Raw genomic sequence first — 27,960 nt, forward strand, 5'->3', positions numbered from 1 at the left:
TGAGGATGTTGAGAGAATATCAAGTGAAGTGATGAATGAGCATTAATCAATCTAGTTATCAACAATTAGCAATCAAATTAGTGATTGAAATGCAACCAACATGGGAGGGAGTCATCCCATTTTTCTCACATACCACGTCATATTTTTCCAGTTTTTCTCGTATTTCCCCAAACATAATAGTGTCACTGTCACCCGACCTTTTTCTATTTTTTCCCAAAGGCCAAAAACATCAAAATGGAAATTGTTGGTAATTTCAAACTCTAACTCATAAGTCGGTGAACTTGATGGACCGATATTGACAAGTCGTCATAGTTTTTTATGTTTCCGCCTATTTACAATATTTTTTTCAAACTGCATTGTAATTAAAATAGCCAAACAGGTAATGTCTTGTCTAACTATTAAATGCAAATTTTGTGTGTTTATTTTTTGGTGAGTTACATCAATTCGTCCTTGGTATTCCCGGCTAGAATCGATGTTTCCCGGGAGTTCCAGTCTTCCACTTTGTGTGCTCTAATACCGTGAATGCCATAACTAGACCTGCTAGACTGATGTGCCTTAAATCAAATCTGATTCTCTCTTCTTGTTTTTTATCATCTATTTTCTATTATATTTATTAATTTTATATTATACCTTATAATAATTTATTCTTTTAAAATGATTTTATCTTAAAAATCAGATATTTTTTTCTAACTTATTTGAAAATTCAAGGTCTTAATTACCTCTATAAATAATGGAATATGTGAAGGTGCAAGAGAAGCATCATTGAGAAAGTAGAAATGTGGTCTCCAAACTCTCTTATCTTGCTTCTTTGTTTTCTTTCTCTTTACTTAGTTTTGGTTGCAGCTAGAAAAGAGTTTGTGGTGGACACAAGTGAAGACAACTATGATACCCTCCGGCTAAGCTCTTTGTTTCCATCTTCAACTTGTAACCCATCCAATAAAGGTTTGCAATCTCTCTATAGTTCTTACCCATTTTATGTGTGGTTGTGCATGTGTATATAATCCAGATAAGCATGTGAAAACATCAAATTACATGGTGAATATACATAACGTCATAGTTAGTTACAGTATAATAAATAAATCCTTTATTTATGAAGTGATTTTTTTTCTAATAACTAACCTCTTTTTCTTATTTAAATTATGACTCGCAAGTTGCAACATAGACTAAATAGTTATTATATAAGACAAATAAAAAGGACGTTGGTCAAGCAATAACAAGATATTAGATAAGTATTTATTTTTTTCAAGTGGTGATGATTAAAGTCTCGAGATTGTAAAAAAAATGCGATTTAGGAGTATTAGTTAGAGAGTGTAAATCACCGTTTTATAAACAAAGCAATATTAGATGTGGTTAAACTAATATTAATTTAACTATACTGTAGTTCACTAAATTTTCGCACATTATTTCCTCGAATAACTTTTGAATGAGAAAATAGTGGATTGTTTAATAACTTTTGGAGTATCAATATTTGTAACATTCATGTATGACAAAAATCATTCGCTACATAAAATATATACCACTAAAGCCTGAGACCGTCTCCAATGTTTATGCATTTAGACGTCCTTAACTGTCACATAATATCTTTATAAATTCTTACAAATCTCAATTTCATCTCCAACCCTATAAATATCGTTATCTTCTTTAATTTCCACCTCATCACATATAAAACTCTTTTTATTTTAATTTGGGCTCACCTCATCTTCAAAAGGCAACAAAAACCAAAGCCCTTATGGAAGGGCTTGGTTGCTAACGACAAGGCTCTCCAATGGTTAAGGGCTACCAAGGGCCACTAAGGACATAATTTATCTCATGCTTTGGAGATAGTCTGACTAGCGACTAATTAATTTCGTATCTAAAAGTTAAAGTTTTGAGTTGCTACATTTTTAAATGTCTTTTAACATATATTAATTTTAATATCACGTAGCAAAAGTGTCGCATCACTATTAATGTAAGTGATGTATCATTTTTGTAACATTGATGCACCGCTTTTATAGTACTTTATATAACATAAAGAAGTGATGACCTGATTAGCGACTTCTATCATCCATGTGAACGATTTATACGTAAATGATGGAAACACAATTTTATGTGAACGATCGAAATTTAACACTATATTATTCTTTTTAGTGTGGGGTCATTTCTTTGACTATAGGTAAAACCCTGTTTGTGACTTCTAGCTTCGCTTGTCTGCCTTTAAATGAAAGTTGATTTTCAAAAAAAATAAATAAAAAGTTATATTTTTATAGAATCCTTTCTATACAACACAAACAAATACACGTATATACATACTTGTATACGGTTGTAAAATCTCTACTATATGCCAATTTAACCGCGGATTAATCGCTAGTTGTTACCCCACAGACTAGTTGGTTGTATTTCAAAATATAAGTCAGTGTGAATATAAAAAGATATTCCATAGATACTATTGTACATGTGAATATAGGAAGTTTTTGGAATCGTTAAGTCTCCTTCAAAAACCCTTTCGTGTCAGGAATGAAATTGAACCCATAGCAACCACCACTAGGAGAGTAGGACACTATAAAAATAATAGTTGTAATACATAGCAATTATTATAAACAACATTGGCTAGTAGATGATGAGACTTTTTAATTTATTACATGATTATCAATGCTTACATGTGAGAATTGTGGTTAAATAACACTTCAAATTTAAAAATATGCATTTTTAATTTTTATTTTTTCTAATTATGTTAACTTATATAGAATAACTATTTTGTGTTTTGTCTTCAAAACAAAAGATACATAGTTGATTTAGTATATTAAAATTTATAATTTCTAAAATAAATATGTAAAACTAGTTATAACTTATATACATAAACAAAAGAGTTAGAGTATTAGTACATAAGAAGCCGAACTAGAGTTTGAAAAACTAAATACTCAGCTCCCGACTTGCTTAGCTTAGACCCTTATCTAACTTAAATGACCCAATCAACCACGAGGTTAATCAAGGTCGGGCTCGACACTTAAATGACCCAATCGACAATGGGCTTAATTTAACTTGGGGTTGACTCGACCATCCATCATAGGAGATACAATTTAATATTCTTTCCAGACATTTCCAAAATAAAAAACTAATTCTATGAACTAGGTGACAAGAAAAGGGGATCACTGGAAGTTGTTCACAAACATGGACCATGTTCTAAGTTCAGTAAAGACATTGTGAAACCCTTAACCATGGAAGAAATCATAACCCAAGATCAATCAAGGGTTAGCTCACTCAGGGCTAGGTTAACAACCAACACAAGCAAACAAGACACACTATACTCCAAGACCACTCTCCCAGCAAAATCCGGTAGCACAATCGAATCAGGAAACTACATTGTGACTGTTGGATTTGGCACCCCGAAAAAAGACCTTACACTCGTTTTTGACACCGGGAGCGACCTAACCTGGATCCAGTGCCAACCATGCGCAGGACACTGCTATAGACAACAAGAACCAATATTTGAACCCTCCATGTCAACCACATATACCAACATTTCATGCACCTCAAGTGAGTGCTCGGGGCTCGCTTCTGCAACAAGGAACAGACCTGGTTGCATCTCATCAACATGCGCTTACGCTATCATGTACGGCGACAAATCATACACGATCGGGTTCTTTGGAAAAGAGAAACTTACAATATCTTCAAAAGATATAGTTGATGGTTTCTATTTTGGGTGTGGTCAAGAGAACCAAGGGCTCTTTTATGGTGCTGCTGGGCTGCTAGGACTCGGTCAAGACAAGCTATCCATTGTGTCACAAGCTGCTAACAAATTCGGGAAAGTTTTCTCATATTGTCTTCCATCGCAATCTAGCTCAACCGGGTACTTAACTTTTGGCACTAGTGGAACCTTTAGTAATATTAAGTACACACCATTCACCACAACAAGTGGCTCTTTATATGGTATCGAGCTTGCAGCCTTGTATGTTGGAGGAACCAAGCTCACAATAAGTCCATCAGTGTTTAAGACATCAGGTATGATCATAGACTCAGGAACCGTGATCACCAGGCTCCCTTATACGGCCTACTCGGCTCTAAGAGACGCGTTTAGGGCGCAAATGACAGATTACCCTTCGACTACACGAACAGACCTACTTGATACATGTTATGATCTAAGAAATTTTCAGTCAATTAAGGTCCCAAAAATCGGTGTTCTTTGGGGTGAAGACACATATATGGATGTTCCAATTTCAGGGAGATTTTATGCAATTGATATTAGTCAAGTGTGCTTAGCTTTCGCGGGTAATGACAATGATAATGATATTGGTGTATGGGGGAACACTCAACAAAAGACAATGGCTGTTGTGTATGATTTGGGTACCAAAAAGATAGGGTTTGCATCAGGAGGATGTGCTTGAGCACAAATGAATTTCAATGGCACAAGGTGTATGACCATAGGCTTTGCTGCTTATCACTATATTGTACCAGAGTAAGTTTGTATTCCAAAGCCCTTACGTATCGTTTAATCAAATTGTCTAATCTATTCAGTTTGTTGGTGTTTTGTTTTGTTATTTATTTGTTTTTATGATCTGTAGATTGAATTTTTTTATGCTATAAAGATTTGTGTTTAGGTTTTAAAGTTTTAAAATACCCCGAGCATGTATCTATGCGAATCGTGCAATGAAATCACCATGGTCGTCTATGAGGATTTAAATATCGCGGTCGAGTCAAAATGAAAAGACCCGTATGCCTTAACGAGTAGCGAAAATAATATAAGCTATTTTTTTAAACGGCGATTAATGTTATAACAATAAGCATAGCAAAATTATAATATTAAAAGCAAATACCGTAATAGCTAATGGCTAACCAATAATTTGTGAAGCCCCCTTAGCGTTATTGGCAACAAAGAAGAAATTTTAATCGGCCGCTAATTCTCTTATTTTTTATTTAGTTTTTATATTCCTTTAGTTTTTAATTTTGGTTGGGGCTCAACAATTAAAACTTGATTAAATGGGTTAATAAAAAAAATTGTGCCAATAATTATACGACAATCAAAATCTAGTCATATTTTATTTGCATGTGTTGGCCGGTTATCTGGCTCGTACACCCTCTCAGCTGGCCCAGGAAATCACTTTGAGATTAAAATATTTTGATTCTACTCACGAATTCTCAAACGAAAAAAAAAGGAAAAAAAAAACAAGCAAATACAAGTATATGGATACTATGATGTGAAAACGTGTACACGTATGTAAAATAGATCAAAACATTCCTTACACAACCATCATAGGGTTTTGTTCAAATTACACAACTCTTGGTGAAAGTGTAGTTAGTTTGCAGTTAAAACAATTGGTGGTAGAGATGAGATCAGTACCATAAGAAAAATACCAAACCAAAAATGAGTGAAACTATTCCAAATAAGGTACCAATCTTATCGGTTATGTACATGTACCAACGGTAGTACCAAAGTTGAGTAGTACTGAGACTAAAAACATGAAAAACGAATAACGATACCTATAGCAATTGTGTTTGGCCGCTACCAGGAATCAACACAAAACTGTTCATCACTAGTTGGCAGTCCCTCGATTGTTGTTAGCTAGCAACTTCTATGAGCAGTAAATTAGTTATTGAAGATTAATCTTGAATTATTAGTAAGGTTAAGGGTTTACTTTGTTATGTTTTATTAAAGCTTATTTATTGTAATAGAGGTCTAGGCTATTATTATTTTTTTATTTTTTGTGTCAAAAGAAGTCTCTTTTTTCGTATGTTCATAAAGTTTGTTTGTTAAGCTCATTTGATTATATGAAAAGAGTTAAGGGTTGTCATCACAATATCTCGTGTTCGTTTGCTTGATCTGATTTTTGTTACATCTAGGCCAACAATTGATATCAAAGCTATACCAAGCTCATGGTAGAATCAAAGAAAGAGGCCGATCACAACAAGAACTATATCGAAGCAATAAGGTTAATGAGGTCAGAACTCATATTTTTTGAAATTAGTCGCAGGAAGTCGGTGGAACTATTTTGAAACCACACGAGCAGGTAGTTATTTATTATTATTATTATTATTATTATTATTATTATTTTGAAGCAAGCTATTACCTCAAAACCAAATTTTAGAACGGAAACCAAGAAGGCAGCCTGCTCAATAAAGTGTTGAATATAATAAAAAAAAATTATCGAAGCAACCAAGAAGGTAACTACGGAAAAGAGAAGCAACCAAGTCATTAATTAAAGTTAGAAGGTAACCAGGCGAGTCATTCATCAAGCAAAGAGATTACCGGGTGAGAATTGTTTTTAATTGAAAAAATTCTAGAAGCACAAAAATAAAAACCAAACTGCGAGAAAGTGTTCAAGTTTGTGGAATCCATGTTTTAAAAGCAAGTTTTGTGTTTAACAAAATTGTATTATAATCAAGAATGCTATTCTTAATGAATTAGAAAAGAAAAATTTATGGTGTTTGGTTATTTATTGGAGATTGGTTTCGTGATCGGAAATCAATTCCAATTAAAAGAATAAACCAGAAAAGAAAGTAAATATAGGAAAGACACGATGGTGGTTGGAGAACTTCCAGTATTAACAAAATTACACAACAAAGTATGGTCAACAAAGATGGAGGAATTTCTGAAAGATTATGACTTTTGAAACGTTATTGAGCATACAGTTGATGTAGCTGTAAATGAAAGAAAGATATATACAACATTGGGGTGCATATGTCAAGTGATGGGAATACAACTAACATGGGAGGGAGCATCCCTTTTTTCCTAATTTTTCTCGCATGTCACGCCAGTTTTTTCCACGCCCCACCCTCCCTTTTCATATTTCTTGAAACATGATGGTGTCATCCTACTTTTTCTAAAGGCCAAAATCATCAAAATGGAACACTGAGAAACCAGAGGGAATTCCTCAAAATCTGGTGAAACGAAACCCCTGGATTCGATCCGGGGTGGTATTCCCGACCTAGGCTAGCGTTTCCCCGGGGTTTCCATCTCCCACTTCGTGTACTCTAATACCGTGAATGGCGTAACCTACGAGACTAATATGGCCTTAATCAAATCTGATTCTTTATTCTTGTCTTTTTTATCTTATATTTTCTATAACATTTGTTAAGTTTATACTTAAATGTAATTTATTCTATGAAAACAATTGACCTTAACAAACAAATTCGCGGTTCTACGACTATAAATAATGGGACGTGAAGGTGCAAAAAGAGAAACATGTAGATAATGTCGTCACCCAACTCTCTTATCTTGCTTATTTGTTCTCTTTCTCTTTACTTATATTTGGTTGCAGCTAGAAAAGAATTTGTGGTCGACACAAGTGATGAAGACAATTATCATACCCTCCGGCTAAACTCTTTATTTCCATCTTCATTTTGTAACCCATCCAATAAAGGTTGGTTTTTCCCTTTGCAAAGCCTAGATTTCTTCTCTTTCTTCTGTATGTATATTTTTAATCAATCTATATCTTAATTATTGTTTTTCTCGAAATAGAAGGCAAACAGGCAACAAGCTAGCTTTATCACTAGCCATTTTTACGTAGCAAAATGAAGTTTAAAAATAATGTTCATAAATGTTGTGTGTTTGTGCATGTGTGTCTAGATAAACATGTGAAGACATCAAATTAATTATAGGGTGAATATACATAACGTCATAGTTAAAGTAAATTAAATATCTTATTCTAAACCATTTACTTACAAAGCGATTTTTTGTAGTAACTAGCCTCGTGTTATTTATAACTTTGACTTGCAACATTGCCGACTTTGGTCTAGCGGTAACAAGGTTTTGGATAAATATTTATCTTTTCAAGTGATGATGGTTTAACTGTCACGATTGTTAAAAAAAGTGTTATTTAGGAATCTTCATTGACATGGCTAAACTTTATATGAATTTATGTGTACGTATTTTTTTTTTAAATTATTCTTCAGTAATTCACTAGATTTCGCACTTTGTTTCCTCGAATAACTATTTGGCTGATAAAAATAAAATAGTGGATTACATATAATTTGTAAGGTGTTACATACATTGGGCAAATTTTTATCAATTGTAAAAAACTCATGCATGATAAATCATTCGCTACAGAAATTGTTAATAAATCTTATAGGTAATACACGCATTTTCAAAAGAATTATGTTTTTATATAATTTAGTAATCAATAATATATAGTTTAGCAAATTAGAATTTCTTTTAAAGGCAATTTAGCATACTAAATATAAAGCCTCTTAAGTTTTTTAATCTTTGATGTAAAATTGTAAATATAAATCACTAATGCCTGACTAATATCATATCTCAAAGCAGAACTTTTAAGTTGCTACAATTTTTAAACTTTTGTAATTAACATCAAGAGATTTTAGTATCACGTAACAAAAGTGTCGTCGCATCACTATTAATAATGTAAGTGATGCAACATTTTTATAACATTGATGCACCGCTTTTGTAGCACTTATATAACACAATGAGATGATGGACTTATTAACAACTTTAATTTATCATTGAATTCTTCTTTATGACCGAAAAAAAACATGTGTATACACACGCAGATGCTTGAAATTTGTATTTGTGCATATGTGTGAAATTTATGTCACCCGTAGACAAAAAATTATGCATATTCCTGCATATGCATTAAATTTATGTCACCCGCAGACATAAATATATGAATTTATGTTACCCTTGGACATAAATTTATGCATCGAATCATTTCTATACAACCACACAAAAAAGTACATATATACAATCATTTCATACATACTCGTGCATATGCATGAAATTTTTATCACCTATACCCATATACATAAATTTATTTCGCCCATATATGCATACTCTCACATGCACGCATGAAATGAAAGGATGAAATTTATGTAACCCGTTGGCATAAAATTTATGTCAGCCACAATAACATTATCATGAGTATATTTAGAATGCTAGTATTGATCAAAATATAACTCAATGTGAATATAAAAGGATATTCTAGAGATACTAAAGTATGTGAATGTAGAAAGTTTTTGGTAACGTGAGTCTCCTAAAAAATCCCTTTCATGCCAGGAATGAAATTGGACCCTTAGCAACCACCACTAGGAGAGTAGGACTATAGGTATGATTATCTTCATGGATGTGCACACCAATGCGTACAAATTACTTAGTCCACACACGTCAATTAATCAATAATTACAAAAATAACATTTTAATTTCGATTCATCCTTTTAATAATACATAAAAAAAATTGTCACTAGTATAATATATATGCCTTTTAAAAAAGAAGTACTGTCACTGGCTAGCCAAGCATGAGAAAGAAAATGCGTTTTTGTTTTATGCATTAGTTTGCTTTAGTTTAATGAACATCACAAGTGTCCAAAAGCCTCGCGAGAGCAGCCAACTATTAAATAAAAAGTGTGTAAATTGAAACTGAAAGTCCAAAAACAGTAACACTTTCTTTTATTGATGAACACATTATTTATTATACAGAATGCTGATGTACAGATAAAATTGTAAGTTTTTTTATGGTTTTCTTCAAATTTTAGGGATGGGAAATGGTAATAGATTCGGGGTCTCCCTTGAGGACTTTTACCGATAGTACACAAACATGTTGTTTTTTATCATTTAATTAGGTGTTATTTGTTTTTTAAGACAAAAATTGTCTGCAATCTAATTCTATCTGATTTCATGTCTGCAACTGAAGTTATGGTATCTGCAGCTGAAGACGTGGTATGAAGATCTCCAATCTGAAAATATAATACTGTTTATTTTATAAACAGGATATCATCTGCATAAGCTGAAAATTAGTTACATATCATATATATCACAGTAGATAGAAGTCACTTAACGTCTGTATACTGCTAAAATAATTGGTGGTAATGTACGAACTGTGGAAGTGGGTGGTGGTGGACGATTGGTGGCAGACGACTGTGGTAGGCGGTGAACGGTGGGTGGTCGTGATGGACGGTGGTGGTGGTAGTGGCCGACGGTGGTTGGTGGTGGGTGGTGGACGGTGGGTGGTGGTGGTAGACGGTGGTGGCAGCTGACGGTGGGTAGTGGTGGTGGGCGGTGGACGGTGGTGGTGGTGGTAGTGGACGATGGTTGTGGTCGACGGGGTGGTGGTAGTGGTGATGGACGGCGGTGGTGGTGGGTGGTGGGTGGTGGACAATGTTGGTGGCGGACAGTGGGTGGTGGTGGATAGTGGTGGTGGGTGGTGGTAGTGGACGATGGTTGTGGCCGACGGTGGGTGGTGGTGGTGGGTAGTGTACAGTGGTGGTGGCGCACGATGGGTGGTGGTGGTGGCGCACGGTGCGTGGTGGTGATGTTGGACGTTGGGTGTTGGTAGAATGTTAAGAAGTGTGAAGAAGTTAAACAATAGCTTATTTTTTAAAACCAGAAAAACATTTTTCAGATCTGTATTTTTTTAAAAAACAAACAGTATTCAGAAGCTTATATATGTGCGCCCACAGACGTAAGTTCCTTGTAGACGTTTTAAGCAAAAGAAAAATAGCACCTTATACTTTTATATAACATTAACATATTAAATACTTGTACAATCTTATTCTGCTAACTAAAAATTAGAATTCTAGAAATGAGCATATCTAATCTAATCTAATCTAACTATATATTAATCTTCATATGAAGATAGCATTTTGTAAAATTTTGAGAAATAAATTATTGTGTGATACAAGTCTCGAACCCAAAACCTCGTTTCAAACAAAAGATGCTTACCAACTCCACTTAAGTAGTTATTATGTTGAATTTCTTGACTTCTAAATGATATATTGTTAATTCACTTATAATTAATGTATTACATATACAATTTTTTATTTTTATTATATTTTTCACCCGTGTGGAACACGGACTCTAATCTAGTATAGTTTAAAAGAACTCAAACCTCGGACCCATATTGGAGCCATTATAAATAAGTACCAGCACAACCTTTACCTTTGGAGCTTAACTAGGCTTATGAGTTTAAATGATTCTATTCATTTATATGTAGTGGTATAACTAAAAGAACAAAGATGAAATAGTTGTTGCAAGTCACTGACAAATTGACAATGAAACTTTAACTAAAGATGTGTATTGGTTTAACTAATTAACTAAATCCCATTAAGCTGTTAAGTAGGTGCTTAATTTGATAAATTTTGATACCTACCCATAATTGTTTGGGTGGCAATGAGGGATGAGGTGGAGTAGGGTTGACGTACACTACACCTGCTCTTATTTATAAACCTTTTTTTAATTTGTTATATAAATATTTGTATAATCGTTATTGCATACTAAATTATGATAAAAGTAGTGTGTATTTAAGTTATATGTAAAATTTATAGTTTGTAATTTAAAAAGAATATACTTAAAATAGTTACAAAATATATAAATAAAAGAGTTAGATTATTAACATACAAGAAGCCGAACTCGAGTTTGAAAAAAAACTAAATACTCACGAGCCTTGAGCTTTAACATTAATAGAGCTCGAAACAAGGGTAGTCCGATCTCAATTCCCAACTTGCTCAGCTTAGACTCTCATTTATCTTAAATGACCCGATCAACCATGACGAGCTTAATCAAGCTCGGGCTCGAGTCAATTATCGATCATAGAAGATACAATTTCTCAAACGAGATACATACTTATGATTTAATTCATTAACCATGCAAATATGTAATTTAATTCTTTCCAAACATTTTCTAAACAAAAAACTAATTCTATGAACTAGATGACAAGAAAAGGGGATCATTGGAAGTAGTTCACAAACATGGATGTTCTAAGTTCAATAAAGACATGGTGAAACCCTTGACCTTGGAAGAAACCTTAACCCAAGATCAATCAAGGGTTAACTCACTTAGGGCTAGGTTAACAACCAACACAAGCAAACAAGGCATACTAGACTCCAAGACCACCCTCCCAGCAAAATCTGGAAGAACATTTGGAACCGGTAACTACATTGTGACTATTGGTTTTGGCACCCCGAAAAAAGACCTTACACTCATTTTCGACACTGGGAGCGACCTAACCTGGATCCAGTGCCAGCTATGTGATGGACAATGCTATAGCCAACAAGAACCAATATTTGAACCCTCAATGTCAACCACCTATACCAACATTTCATGCACCTCGACTGAGTGCTCAGCGCTCCCTTCCGCAACAGGGTTTGAACCCCGCTGCTTCACATCCACATGCGTATACACTATCAGATACGGCGATGGATCATTCACGGCTGGGTTCTTTGGAAAAGAAAAACTTACACTATCTTCAGAAGACATATTTGATAATTTCTATTTTGGGTGTGGTCAAGACAACGAAGGACTTTTTAAAGGCTTCGCTGGGCTGCTAGGACTCGGTCAAGACAAGTTGTCCATCGTGTTGCAAGCTGCTGACAAATACGGGAAAGTTTTCTCGTATTGTCTTCCTTTGTCTAGCTCAACCGGCTACTTAACATTTGGAAATAGTGGAACTCCTAGTAATGTTAAGTACACACCATTCACAACAATAGGCGGCTCGTTATATGGTCTTGAGCTTGTGTCCATGTATGTTGGAGGAACCAAGCTAACAAATAAGTCCAACAGTGTTTAAGACATCAGGTATGATTATAGACTCAGGAACCGTGATCACCAGGCTCCCTTATACGGCCTACTCGGCTCTAAGGGACGAATTTAGGACACAAATGGCGGAATATCCATTAACTACACCACTTGCAATATTTGATACATGTTATGATTTTAGCAATTATGAGACAGTGAAGGTCCCAAAAATTGGTGTTCTTTGGGGTGAAGACACATAAGTGGATGTTCCACTTTCAGGGATATTTATTATATTTGGGATTGATCAAGTGTGCTTAGCTTTCGCAGGTATGATAATGATAATCATGTTGGTATATGGGGGAATACTCAACAAATGACAATGGCTGGTGTGTATGATTTGGGTGCTAGAAAGATAGGGTTTGCGTCAGGAGGATGTGCTTAAACACAAATGAGTTACAATGACACATGGTATAGGCTTTGTTGATTTTCACTATATTGTATCATAATAAGTTGGTATTCCAAAGCCCTTATGTATCATTTAATCAAAATGTCTAATATATTCAGTTTATTGATGTTATATATGTTTTGTTAATTATTTGTTTTTGCAATCTAAATATTGTTCATCTTTGTTGGTAGTTCTTGGTGATCGTGTTCTATTTCAACTTTCCATCAACCGTGCAGATCCAAATTAACGTCCAATGACTTTTAACATGGTAATCGAAAGTTTTCAATTGTGGTTGCCGCTCGTTATAATATAAAATTTTTATTTATTTAAAATTATTCAATTTCAATTAAAAGTTAATTAGTTGTCACGTTAATCACAATTATTATAGAACACACATGGCCCAATTTCTAATGCATATTATAACGAGTCAAAACTGTACACTAAAATCATCCCCACATTTTAGACCAAGTTACACAACCATAACCAAACAATACTTAAGCACCACCACTAGTCAAACCAGCTGGTCTAGGATAACTAGAACCGGCTTTACTATCATCACTATCTTTCCGAACCGGTTCATTTCTCACACTTTCAGAAGCTTTCTGCAGCTCTTGAATCTGCTCCAATGATTTAACCAACTCATCGGCATCGGGCCTGTGTTTGGGCTCTTTCATGAGACACTTCATGGCAAGTAAGGCGGCCCGTGTTGCAACAGCAGAAGAATACTGGCCTTGGATGCGCGGGTCCATAATATGTAGAATCTTTCGTTTGCTGGTTAGAAATGGTTTAGCAAACACGACTAGTATTTGCTCACCAGATGGACGGTTTTTGTCAATGCATCGTCTACCTGTTAGAAGCTCAAGGAGGACCACGCCGAAACTGTATATGTCACTTCTTGCGGTCAAATGGCCTTCATAAATAATATGAGAGAATTATGTGAGATTTAAAATGAGACTGCGAAAGCTTGCAAATCACATATTTTTGTTCAAGTTGGTGGCTGCAGTAAGGTTTATATTAACTATTAAGAGGTGGCAACCGGGTCGGGTCGGGCTGACCCATGAACTTTATTTGTCGTTTTCATTTTGAATCATGTTGAATTGGGCTGACCGTGGTGTAAACGAGTCAAGCCAACATTTAGCAAATGAGCGACTCAAGATTAACTACTTAAAAACTCGAATCGAACCGAGATTAAACAAGTTCGAGCTCAAGCCTTAAAATAAAGCTTGTTTAATAAACGAGCCCGAGCCCGAGCCCAAGCTTCACTTATCGAGCTCAAGCTAGCTCGCGAGCCTGAACATCCCTATTATTTATATAGCTTTTATCTAATGTATGAAATATATACATATATAATATTTATCATTTATAGAACTATGATAAAAATAACTACATAATATACTATACTATATATAGAAATAATAATTAAATAATACGTAAAAACGATTACAAAAAAATAAACGAGCCGAGCTCAAGCTTGGGAAACAGCTCACGAGCCGAGCTTGAGCCTAGTCAAGCTTGGGTTCTATTACACCCCTAGAGTTGAGCTTCAACGAGAACCAGGTTATTTTGGAGTTCTTTTATTAAACAAGCTTGACAAGGCTCTTGAGCTTAACTGGGCCTATTATTTACATAACTTTTATTTAATATATTGGCATTGTATATAAGTTACGAAAAAATAATTAATAATATACATCACTATAAGTATAAAAATTAAAATTATTATAAATAGAAATAAATAAAATAATGATATTCATATTCTTAATAAATAATAAAGAAGCAGAGCATCCAAGCTCAAGCTTTAGAATAGAACTCTAAACGAGTCGAGCTCATCAACTATTTTTCACCCTAAATCTTGCAAGTAGAAAACGCGTTAAATACAATGATATTACTACAATAATAATCTAATTCTTTCTTCATAAAATGATTTAGAAAGTGTAAAGCATTTCAAATACACTTTGGGTGACTTTCAACCTGTTTGATATGTTTCCACTTAACCTAAAAACATAACATTCCCCACCCGCTAAAGAAAAAGTAAAACCCAAATCAACCCATTTATCCATAAAAGGATCAATTAAACTCAAATTATCTACCTTACTTTTAATAATTATCTAAAAATGATTAGAAAGCCCAAATTACCTGTGGCCATGTATTCAGGTGCTGCATATCCATGGGTACCCATAACCCGTGTCGAGACATGACTTTGACCATCCGCGGGCCCATCTTTTGCCAGCCCAAAATCAGAAAGTTTAGCATTGTAATTCTGAAACACGTAAAGGGTAAATATGTCAAAACACCTCAAAAGAATAAGCTAAACTAAGTAAAAACATTAATTTGAGACATACCGAATCAATTAATATATTGGAAGACTTGAAATCGCGATATATAACTTTAGCTTCGGGACTATGTAAGTATGCAAGTCCTTTTGCAGCACCGAGAGCGACTTTTATACGAAGGTTCCAAGAAAGAGGTTGAAAGTAAGAACTTCCTGTAAATACAGTATTGTAATTATTATAATAAATGTAGATAATTTAATATGTGAGGTATTATATCAAGAACTCACGTCTGAAAAGATGGTTTTCCAAGCTGCCTCGAGGCATGAACTCGTACACGAGGAGTCTGTGATCATCTTCTAGGCAATAACCGATTAATTTAACAAGATTTGGATGATTTAACTGCCCTAAATAATTAATTTCTGCCTGCAAGAATATTAATTTAATACCAGATAAAGAAAGTACTAATTGCATGTCTTAAACTGCACCGGGTACCAAAGAGCATGGATAACTTTATTGGGTGTTTGGATGCGCGTTTTGAATTTGCTCATGTAAAACCGGACAGTGTCTTCACATGCTTTTTGTGTTGAAGTTGTAATATCAGTTAATCACATGTTACAAATGTTTGACAAAATTTGATTATGAAAGAGAATACTTAATGAAAATAAGAAAAAGTATCATTTTTGTAGGAAAAAGGGTTTGTGAAATAAGGTAAAAGTATTAGATTAAAAGATAAAAAGGCCAAAAATGACATTTTTATGCGAAAAAAGTAGACATTTTTTTGTAAAATATGATAAAAAAAAAAACTCTCTAACTAGGCTGACAGTTTTAGATAATCAACATTTGAAGTTTGACCCCAATAACCATTCTAAATAGTTGCTAAATTTTGATTATATAACAGAAACTAAATAAAATGACAAAAAAAAAAACATTTTTAACGAAAAAAGGATTAGTGTAAACGAGATAAAACCATCAGATTAAAAGATAAACGACCAAAAATGACATTTTTAGGGAAAAAAGTAGACACTCTTTAAAATATTATGAATAAAAATCTCTCCATTTAGGTTCATCAACTTTAGACAATCAAAATTTAAGTCAATAATCAGTTTCAAAACACAAATCTATGTTTAAAGAGTTGCCAAACTTTGATTTCACAAGAGAATACTAGATAAATCATAAAATGATAAAATTAAATATAACATTATTATAGATAAAAAGGGTTTGTGAAATAAAATAGAAGTATTAGATTAAAAGATAAAACAATCAAAACTAGACATTTTTATAGGAAAAATAGACATTCTTTCTAAAATATGAATAAAAATCTCTAAACTAGATTTTGACAATTATAGATAATCAAGATTTGAACCGAATAATAAGTTCCAAAATGCAAATCCATGTTTAAATATTGCCAAATAATGTAAGAGAAAACTATAGGATAAAATGACAACAAAATAAGAAAAAAAAACATCATTTTTTATAGAACAAAAAATATTTTGAGAAATAAGATAAAAGCATAAGTTTAAAAGATAAAAAGACCAAAAATGGCACTTTTATAGGAAAAAGCAAACATATTTTTTTTTTCTAAAATATGAACAATAATATCTCAAATTAGGTTCATCAATTGCAAATAATCAAGATTTAGACCCATATCCAAACAACCCCCTAATCCAAATCCAATTTAACAGCCAAACAACACACAACAATTCACACTTACCAACCACTCTTGATGACCTTGAACACCTTCATGGTTCAACCTCTTAACCGCAATAACAGTACCCGTACCCGGTTTTGCAGCTGCAAGCGATTGCTCATCAATCCACCCTTTGAAAACCGACCCGAAGCCACCTTCTCCCAACACACTATCGGGCCGAAAGTTTCTAGTGGCGGCTTTTAACACATTAAAACTGAAAATTTTCAAATTCGACAATCCCAAAATCTCCGCTTGGCTCTTCGGACTAGGCGGGTACTGATGCAGATGTAACCTTACCTATTAAAACACACTATTAATATCATTTGGCCCAAAATCTTGATCATAGTATCATATATTCATAATCATACATCAAGTTTTAATCTTAATCATAATATTATTTATGTAATTTTTATTTAAGCAAATTACAGAAACCCATCTCAGGTAATCAAACATAGATCATATTAATACCAAAAAAAATGAAAAAAGAATCAAGAATTCAAGATGATAGATACTTACCATCAAGACGAGAGCTTTCAATCTTCAACCTCACACTGAAACAAGAACCCATTAGGGGTCAAAACCCTAGAGTTCTTCTGGTCAATTTGGGCGGAAACTGTTTGATCAAAGAATGAAAAGTTGAAAACTCACAGAGGCATTTAGACAAACAGTGGGCGGGTGTGAACAAAAACCCACACCAGATGCGTGTTCAATATGAAAACAAACTAATTATTATTACCTTTTGAATATTATTTTAGTTTTGTAGAGAATCCTTCGAAAACAAAGCTAAAGCCAAAAAATGCTGACCCACTTCCATTAATTCTTTAATAGTTATTTTTTTTTTGTTTTTTAAACAATTTTGATTTATGAAATATGGTGGGGATTGAGGAATCCAGTGAAGGTTAAGAATTTGACAGCACAGAGTTTGCTGCTACATTCTTGCTAGATATTATTATTAGTATTGTGTTCCGTACTGTTCCTCGAGTTTGACTGGCTTTGTGCTATTATTACTACTTTTTCAGTCACTTTACGGTTAGGGCCCCTGAATTATGACTTTTGATTTTGTAACGAATGGCCCTTGTTACTCGAGAACGCATGAAAGCTAGAGCTAGAAATGGTGCGGTTCAACCTGCGCTATGCGGTGGTGGGAATTCAGTCAGTAAAGATCCACTGCGTATAAAACAAAAGCGAAAAGGTCATTTGGAATTTATTAAATGGCATTTGGTTAAATTTTTACTTAAATAATGTGTCGGGTGCAAAGTTTTTGATTTTGATGTATTCACTATAGAAAACGAAAGAGGTTACCCAAAAATATAGTCATGTGTAATAAAAGGGTATTGAAATGTGTCGTTTCTTTGTTTTTTTATTACATAACGTTCAAATTTCTGCTACCAGAATCACGAGCTATTGGAGGTACCGATATGAAGATAAACCAAAAAAAATATAACTTGCTTAGTTATTTGATTAGTTTAATATGTGAATTAATTTATAAAACAACAAAATAAATCATGTAAATTAGTAAGGTTGAGGAACTATTCACCCAAACTTAATGTTATATATGGAATAAATGAAATGGTCAATTTAGTATGCTATTTATTTAACATTTTATTTGTTATGCTAGCTTTTGAACCCATGTATTACACGGGATTTGTTAATATACGTTTTTTGTTAAAGAAATGAACAAAATTAAAGGTAAGAAGAAAATAAAATATATACTACAAATAGTAAGAAGTCTATATTCTCAAATTTAGAAGTTAGAATGAGATGAACCATTACAGGTTTACAACAATATACAACATTTATTAAAATTGTTTTGACTTCTTACCCATGGATAACTATGATAAATGAGATTAGAGATTAGAAAGAAAATTATAACCCATTTGTCAAAATTGTTTTGACCTATGACCCATGGATATGTATGATAAATTAGATGGGGAATTAGAAAATTATAACCTTTTATCAAAATTATTTTGAACCATGGATTGATATGAATGAGATGAAATATTAGAAAGAAAATTATAACTCATTTAATAAAATGGTTTTGTCCATAACTCATGAATAGGTAGAATGAATGAGAAGACAGATTAGACAAACAATGAATTTGAGATTGCCACATCATTCTCATTATTATTTTTTATTAGTAAAGTTAGATTTGTTTTTAAGAAATGAGATAATATAAGATAGATTATGCATCTTTAAGTCAACCATTAGAAAAATATTAAACTCCCTTAATTATCTTTTCTTAGCACACTTGTCAAGTTGTGTAGAAGTAGAGTGGAACTAATTGAAAAATGAAAAGTATAAATCTTCGGGTCATCCATAAAAGTGTATTGCGGGGATGATTTTTCATTAACAGTCTCTAATGAGTAGTTTTTGTAAATACAATTTTATTTTATATTTAATAGCACACTTGTCAAGTTTGAAGTAAGAAAAAATATGATTTTTTTTTGGTTTTATTTTTTCTTTTTAACAAATACATATATATTCTAACATGTTTTCTTATCAAATAATGTTAGGACGGGGTACATTGGGTTTATTCGTCATTGACTTGAAAAATACATGAGAACGATGTTATATTACTTTTATAGACCAAATAGTATAATAAAATATTATGAGTAATGATAAACTATAGAATAAAAATAATTTAATAAATAAGTGTCCACTATAAATTCCCACTTCCATTTTCTATTACTTATCTCCATACTTTTATGTAATCAATTACTTTAATTCCTTATCTTTTATATGACACACATTTAGATACTCTAACTTTGTTTGAAAAAGTTGCCTTTTTTCATCTTTCTAATCCACAAACTCAATGATTCGTTTTAACACCGCACCAAAGATACCTGGTAGATTATTGTGACGTGTTATGAACTTACTCGTGCACATATATTATAGTTACATTAATATCTTTTTATACTTGGCATATTCATATCAATCAAAAGCAGCACTAGGAGGTCTAGAAGGGGATGACTTTGCAATCCAATAGTAATCATTTGGGCTTGCAATAGGCCCATAAATTCCTTATGAAATGACCTCCCAAGTGACATTAGGGAGCATCAATCTTTGATAAACTAACAGCCCAGCCCAGCCCAGCCCAGCCCAGCCCAACCCAAGAACAATACATAAAAAAGTTTGGAGAAAAAAAATGATGAGACAGTAGAGATGCACAAAATAACCGGTTTAGAACCAAACACGGTACTCACCAAACCGGTTTCCAAACCACCCGAGCCCGGTGGTTCGTATAGTGGTTCTGACATTGAATAAGCGTACCGGTTTTAAAACCAACCTTATTTGAAAAAAAAACCCGGTTTGGTACACCTCTTAAGACAAAGGAGTTTCATGATGATTAATTTTTAAGATGGTTAAGAAAATATGTGGTGTATTTGCTACAACCTTTGATGTATAAACAACTTGTCATTTACCATTTTGTCCCTCTTGGACAAAATGTTGTGTTAGAACAACATAAAAAGGTTATCTTGGTTCGAGTAAAAACTAGTTGGGGTCGAAATAGTTTTGGCCCAATCCAAACTGCTTTGTTTGAGTCGGGAGTTAAGCCCAACATCCACCCCATAATTCCCAATCTAAACTAGAAAGCTTTTCAACTCCAAGTAGCTCCCTCATATTCATAAATTTTATCTTCGAAAGCGATTTAGTTAATATGTTGTATTTTCGCTCCTCGCTGCTAATTTGCTCTATCCTCACTTGGAATTTTTCAACACATCATGTTCGGGTTACAACAATATTAAAAAAAAAAGCAAAAAAAAAAAAAGAAGAGGTTTGATTTAATACTTTTGCATTTATTCAAATTCCAAAATTTGTTGATCGAGATTAGCACTAAAATCATTTAGGAATATGGCGACTTTATGTATGGTTCATTTTTTGACAGTGATTCATCATAGTCATCGAGATTATGTGAGTTCTATCTCTTGATTTGTATAACGCGGAAAAGAAGATTCTTAAGCATTAACTTGACATGTACAGTGATATCGAAATTATAAGACATCTTTCCTACCTTTGGAATATCGGTTATAGAAGTTATTAATTATTGTAACAAATACTAAAAGATGTTTTCTTACAATAAATGTTTTGTGAAGATAAATTTAATCTAAATACAATCAAAGTGGAATGATCCTTTGAACACTTGTGTTTGTAATAGAAAAAGGCTTGGGTTATACAAGGAAGGTTATTCAAATATCAGAAGAACCTATACGACTTGTATAGGGGCTATACGAGTTGTATAGGTGCAGAGGTATGTTGTGTCAGCTAGTGTCAGGTCTTGTTTCCTTGTATCATATAGCTCCTATAAAAGTCGTATAAGGCTATATGACTCGTATAGCGGCTATTTGATTCGTATAGGCTTTTTTTTAATTATTTTAAAATTACAAAATAAAAGATAACAACCGAGTTGGTTATAAAATAGAAACACGTAATTTAAAAGTAAATATTTTGCTCCATAGTAATCAAACAACTACGAACAACTTGAGCGTTTAGGGGTAACGGCTTTTAAGATGTTGTCATGCGATCCGTTTTGGTTGACACATATATGAGTTATTTGTCATGCGATCCATAATTTTCATCGTCGGTAATTCAACAATTTTCACTTCGCGAACTCCACAATTTTCAATCAAATTACTTTCTTGATAATTTATCGTTAAAAATCGATGTAAAAAACTCCATTCATTTAAAACTTACAAAACTACTACATGATCTAGATAATAAGAGAAAAGAGACTAAGAAAAATCAAGAAAGATAAAAATTGAAAAACTTAAACGCTTAGTTATATTATTTTCATTAGATTCTTAAATCCCAATATTACAATTAGTCAAACAACTTTCGATAGAAAATCATAAATCATTGCACAAATCTATCATGTTTTAGACTTATATCCAAATATAACAGTCAGTCAAACAACTTTTGGTATAACCTTACAAAGCAACACACAAATCTTATATGATTGGAAAGTGTGTTCATGAGTCGAGCCCGAGTCGAACCAGGTTGGTTTTGAGCTCGGGATCGAAATTAAACGAGGCAACTTAGCTAGGCTCTAGCTCGATTTTGAAATTAAACGAGCTTAAGATCGAGCCAAAGAGCCGAGCCATGACTCGAGCCGAGCCGAGGCCGATTTTGGCTCAGTTACAAGGCTTGATTTTGGCCTGGTTTTGTACGGGTCGTATATCATCTATACGGCTCGTATAGACCAGAAAATAATTATAAATCATCGATAAAAGTGAAGGCTGACACGTTATCTATACGAGTCGTATAGCCCATATACGACTTGTATAGGTCAGATGTGGTAAGTGAGCTATACAGGCCAGGAATCCTATACCGCTCGTATAGAATGAAAAAAGTTATCATATCACCTCCGTATGTATGTCAATAAATGTGTGCTAACGACTCGTATAACTCTATACAAGACATATAAAAATTGTTCACACATCAAATCAAATGGATGGTCTTTGAATATAACATCAGACAAAGGATTTAGATTCGACCGTTACAACTTACAAATAAATTTGTAACTAACATCACATGTACAGTTTTTGTTTTTATATATTCTGACATCACATGCTAGAGATTATGCTTTTTTTAATCTTCATTTCAAAGTAGTATTTTGTAGTTTGAAATTGAATCCCCTTTAGATTCTTTGCTTTCACAAAACCCATACCCTTGTCACACATTCCTCCCTTTTTATTCAACCTTTCTCCCAATACTCACAAAAGTATATTTCCTACCCAATAAATCACTCCAAAACCCCCTAAATTCCACCTACAACAACAATGCCTATTCCAAACCTCCACCACCTCCTCTCCTTCTCGTCCCCGCAGCCACCGCCATCGGTGTCAACTATGGCACCATTGGCGACAACCTCCCACCCCCATCCGCCGTCGCACAATTCCTCAAATCCAACACCACGATCGACCGCGTACGTATATTCGACGCCAACCTGGACATATTAAAAGCCTTTGCTAACACTGGCATCCTCGTCTCTGTTACCGTCCCCAACGGTGACATCCCGTCTCTAACGAACCCGTGGACCGCACGTAGGTGGGTCCACACCAATATAAAACCATTCCATCCCATCACCAAAATACATTACATTTGTGTTGGTAGTGAGGTACTACACTGGGGCCCACAAAATATTGTGGACAGTCTAGTGCTTGCTATGAGAGTACTACATGCTACATTAATTAAAAGTGGGATTAAAGATGTAAAGGTTTCTACCCCGCATTCGTTGAGTATTCTTTTGAGGTCTAATCCGCCTAGTAAGGCGTCTTTTTGACCCGGGTGGGATGTTGGGAACCTTGCACCGATCCTTCGGTTTCATCGAGAGACGAAATCGGCGTTTATGGTTAACCCGTATACATATTATGCGTACACGCCCAGGAATGAGAGCTATTGTTTGTTCAAGCCTAATGCCGGGTTGTATGACAAAGCAACCGGGAAAAGGTATGCTTTAATTTGTGTTGTTCTTTTAATGAATTTATTTATTTGTTTATGGTTTAGTTGATTTATTTTGCATTATCTTTTCTAAACTTTTCCATAAAACGAGGGATGAGCTTCTTTTTTTTTCAAGTATATTTTTAGACCAATATTTTGACAATTTGACCGGTTTCTTTTTTGGGTTTGGGTGTTTTCAATAATACCATATCTACCTGTCAAGGTCGATACGGCAATTTTTTTTATATTTTCACTTGTTTTTTATTTTGGTAGTTTTCGGTAACGAACTGATGCATCCCCATATAAAACCGCTATTAATATGCTACTTTATCATTATCAACTGAAAGAGATTCGGAGTGAAGAAATTTTTGATTTGATAATTTATTTTTCTTTCACTTGGTATTCTAACAGAAATCCAAAATATAAGCTTAGTTAAGATAAGAGCATTTCCAATGGACTCTCTAAATTATGTGAGGGAGTTCTTCATTTTTTAGATTAAAAATGGTTGTGAGAGGAGAAGAGAGAAAATGTTACTGTTCATGGTTAAATTTGGAAAAGCGCACTGTTCATCTCTATAATTTTTTAATGTTTTTGAAAGTGGTTGTGAGTGAATGAGAGAGAAAATGTAATGATAAAAGTATAAAAAAGTATTATTTAATTGAAAATGAGATAGAAAAGATAGTATTTTTAGTGTAATTATAGAGATGAAGATAAAGAATTGAATAAGAATGCTCTAACTAAAAAACTCTCTTCTTTTGGTGTAATCCTTTTGGGTCCGGCTCCTTTCACGGATTTTTTTTATATAGCATCTGAGCTATTAAAAAAAAGAGTAAACAGAATTTAGTTTTGAAAATTTTAACTAAAATTTTTTTCCTTTTCTTTTTCAGGTAATCTAACATTTATATTGGTTATAACTTTTAATATTAAACCGTTTAAAAAATGATATACACATTTTTATTTAATTTTTCCCTTTGACCTTTCAGTATTTTAAAAACTTTTTTCAAATAAAGTATTTTTTTTTCATTTTTTAACAACCAACGAATAAAGTCTAGATACCCAAGGTAATCCAACGGCAAATATCGATCGCATACTCCCACGATTGCATGTAATGATGCTTAGCCCAAGCTCACTATCTCTTGTTTCGGGTAATACTCATTGCCGAATGCCAATTAAGTAAAGGCACCAACAAACCAAAAAAAAAAAACTTTAGAAACACTTGTATATTGTGTAAAACTAGAAAAACAAAATTTGTTCTTTAATATGTAACTTTTGTAATCAAATTTTTGGTTATTAATTCAAAGGTACACCAACCAATTCGATCAACTGATGGACGCCGTATACGTATCCATGAAGAAATTGGGTTACCCAGACGTTGAAATAATAGTGGTGGAGACAGGGTGGCCGTCGGGCGGAGACCCACAAAACACACATGCCAATGTTGCCAACGCCGCAGCTTATAACGGCAGGCTAATAAAAAAAGTGACCTCCGGTGTCGGAACACCATTAATGCCCGGACGAAAGTTTGAAACTTACATATTTTCATTGTTTATTGAGAATCTTAAAGGGCCGTCGTTGGATGAGAAGAATTTTGGATTGTTTCGACCCGATTTAAGACAAGTTTATGATGTTGGATTAATGCACGGACCTCAGGTCACTGGTGTAGTTTTTATGATTTTATGAAACACACAGCTTTAAAAGAGACATCGCTGTCACCATCACATAGATAGCCTTAAAAAAGACATCGTTACCACCGTCAATATATTTAAATAAAAAATAAACGTGTGGCATGTAGAATCGAATCAGAATAAGGAAAAGAGGAATAGATACGATATACAATATTGATAAAGGTACAATTATTGATGTTCCCTCTCCTTTGAAAAGTACAATTTTTTTAAATACATTTTTATACATAATTTTCAATAAATAAAATTAAATGTTCCGCTATTAAAATTAAAATAAAGTTCAATCAGGCAAGAGTGCAAGGTGGAGTTTAAAAATAGAGCTTGGAACGAGCTCGAGCTATCCTTGTTTCGAGCTTTATTGCTGAATCCTGAATTTCTCTCGTGTTGTTTTTCAAGCTTGTCTTTGTTGTATTTATTAATTGGTAAATTATTAAATTATTTCTTATTTATACTAACTTTAATTTTAATATGTAACATAAATATATTATTATATGTTTTATCAAAATTTTATATTAGATAATAATACTTTTAAGTATATATTTAAGATACTAAATGAAAACCATATAGAAAAGGTGCACGATACGTTGACTGGAAACTCGGGAAGTCAGGATCAAACTTTTCTATTATATTTTTTAATTTGGCTACAGTATACAGACGAGTTTAGGTTGATTCACATTTTTAATGAATCGAACTTGAGTAGCTCATCTCTTTTACACCTTTCTAATTGTCACGTTATAAGATCATTTAAATATTAGTATTTTCTTTTATAGAAACTCATGTATTCATAAACTTGTTATGATACTCTTGTTATAATTTGAGAATTGATATTTGATACTTATAAATTACAGACAATGAGCCCATCACCAAAATCACCATCAAACCCGCCATCAACACCGAGCTCATCACCAAAGACACCTTCAAAACCACCATCAAGACCGGGCAAGCGCTGGTGTGTGCCTAAACCAGATGCTAGTGATGTTGCACTTCAAGCCAATATAGACTACATATGTAGCAATGGTGTTGATTGTAGCCCCACCCAGCCCGGTGGGCCTTGCTTTGAGCCCAACACAGTGCGAGCACACGCTTCATTCCTCATGAACTCTTATTATCAAGCCCATGGCCGTCATGATATTGATTGTGACTTTGCTCACACTGGAATTGTAGCATCCACCGACCCAAGTAAGTAAATAGCATTAATCTCTCAATCAGCCCATACATCTTGGCCCATTTGTAGCTTTTTAAATGGGCTGGTGTTGTTGAGTCGGGTTTTGCCTTGTCTAAGGTGCTGTTTGTTTTTGCAGACATAAACTGTCTGCAAGCTGATTTCATCTGTTTTCATGTCTGCAACTGAAGATGTGGTCTGAAGATCTGCAAGCTGAAAATATAAGACTGTTTGTTTTTATAAGCTGATACTGTCTGCATAACTGTCAAACTTATCTCACAAGATAGAAGTCATTTATTCAAGTTACATCTAGTTTTTAGTCTTTGCTTGCCATGCCGATTTGGTTTTGGTGGGTGGTGGAAGGTGGTGGTGGTGAATGGTGGTAGTGGCGGCGGACGGTGGGTAGTGGCGGTGGATGGTGGTGGTGGACAATGGGTGGTGGTGATGGATGGTTTTGGTTGGTGGTGGACGGTGGTGGTGATGGATGGTGGTGGTGGTGGGTGATGGATGGTGGTGGTGGCGGTGATGGATGGTGGTGGTGGTGATGGATGTTGGTGGTGGTGATGGATGGTGGTGGTGATGGATGGTGGGTGGTGGACGGTGGTGGTGGTGGCGGACAGTGGTGGTGATGGATGGTGGGTGGTGGACGGTGGTGGTGATGGATGGTGGGTGGTGGACGGTGGTGGTGGCGGTGATGGATGGTGGTGGTGGTGGCGGTGATGGATGGTGGTGGTGGTGGGTGATGGATGGTGGTGGTGGTGGCGGACGGTGGTGGTGATGGATGGTGGGTGGTGGACGGTGGTGGTGATGGATGGTGGGTGGTGGACGGTGGTGGTGGCGGTGGATGGTGGTGGACGGTGGCGGCGGGGTACGGGGGTGGTGGTGGCGGCGTACGGTGGGTGGTGGTGTTGGCGGACGGTGGTAGGAGCAGTGGATGAGAGGGTGGCTGCAAAGGGAGAAGAGTAGGGTTTTTTTGTGAAGATGTTTTAAGCAAGATTTCCTTGCTTTTCTTTTAAGATGAAAGAAGATAACTTCAGATCTGTTTTAAGAAAAAAAACAAACAGTCTTCAAGGGTAATGTCTGCGCGCCTGCAGACATTAGCTCCCTTGAAGATGTTTGAAGAAAAAACAAACACCCCCTAATTAACTAACGTATTTTCTTTATCATTTTCAGGTAATGGTGCATGTAAATATATTTAGATGAAGTGGATCTAAGAATTGTAACCATGGGTTCTTTGTAATGGAATGTCTCAAAACGTATGGTTTAACCTTTGCATTGTTGGATGATACACTTATTGTTTGCAATTATACAGTCCGTGTGCCACCACAAAACATAATCTAATGTTGTTTGACAAAACATGTGTGAAATCGTAGAAAATAATAAAATGAAGTTAAAATTAATTTATGTTGCGATAGGAATTAACACGACGTTCCATCTTCTAAAGTTGATAGAGAAAAAGAAGAAATATTGAAGCTTTATTTGAAACAAAACTGAAAAACAGAAAAGAAACAAAAGTGAAAAGCGAACGGTGGCCTGACAAGGCGGCGGCACACCACCCTGTATAGGGTTTTTCTCAAGTGACGGCTTATTTGAGTGTAGCGTGGCGGAGATGAAATAAAGCCTTGTCTGGCTGTGATACCATGTAAGACAATGGTAAAATACTGGATTGATAATTTCATTCAATAGTATTTACAATTACAATATATAGAAATACTATGTAAACCCTAAAATTCTAAGGTGAAGACGTGGAGGGCCCGTAACAAACTGATTTCCGAGAACAAGCCTTTGAAGATTGAGAATGTTATTGGACATATAAAGGTTCTTAGCTATCTATGGATTAAAA

At 34.3% G+C, this 27,960-nt stretch overlaps 1 protein-coding gene and 3 pseudogenes across 3 annotated transcripts; 3 read left to right on the forward strand and 1 right to left on the reverse strand.

Moving 5' to 3' along the window:
- Nucleotides 1-761: 761 nt before the first annotated feature.
- Nucleotides 762-4,445, forward strand: LOC143568331 (aspartyl protease family protein At5g10770-like). The gene is made up of 2 exons (XM_077054511.1): nucleotides 762-942; nucleotides 3,109-4,445. The coding sequence occupies exons 1-2, from the start codon at nucleotides 777-779 to the stop codon at nucleotides 4,359-4,361; spliced, it is 1,419 nt and encodes a 472-aa protein (XP_076910626.1). The 5' UTR covers nucleotides 762-776; the 3' UTR covers nucleotides 4,362-4,445.
- Nucleotides 4,446-7,165: 2,720 nt separating this feature from the next.
- Nucleotides 7,166-12,875, forward strand: LOC143568321 (aspartyl protease family protein At5g10770-like; annotated as a pseudogene).
- Nucleotides 12,876-13,372: 497 nt separating this feature from the next.
- On the reverse strand, nucleotides 13,373-17,433 carry LOC143568332 (receptor-like cytoplasmic kinase 176; annotated as a pseudogene). The gene is made up of 6 exons (XR_013141559.1): nucleotides 17,352-17,433; nucleotides 16,860-17,132; nucleotides 15,436-15,571; nucleotides 15,218-15,360; nucleotides 15,012-15,135; nucleotides 13,373-13,788 (listed from the first exon to the last, which is right to left on the reverse strand). The product of XR_013141559.1 is annotated as a receptor-like cytoplasmic kinase 176 (transcript).
- A 100-nt stretch (nucleotides 17,434-17,533) lies between these two features.
- On the forward strand, nucleotides 17,534-27,366 carry LOC143568339 (glucan endo-1,3-beta-glucosidase-like; annotated as a pseudogene). The gene is made up of 6 exons (XR_013141562.1): nucleotides 17,534-17,539; nucleotides 17,792-17,842; nucleotides 22,642-23,282; nucleotides 24,575-24,923; nucleotides 25,804-26,134; nucleotides 27,291-27,366. The product of XR_013141562.1 is annotated as a glucan endo-1,3-beta-glucosidase-like (transcript).
- Nucleotides 27,367-27,960: the final 594 nt, after the last annotated feature.

This window comes from Bidens hawaiensis, unplaced genomic scaffold (assembly GCF_021521415.1).
Source record: "Bidens hawaiensis isolate Kalapana, Puna unplaced genomic scaffold, B.hawaiensis_p1.1 tig00023933_1, whole genome shotgun sequence".
NCBI lineage: Eukaryota > Viridiplantae > Streptophyta > Magnoliopsida > Asterales > Asteraceae > Bidens > Bidens hawaiensis.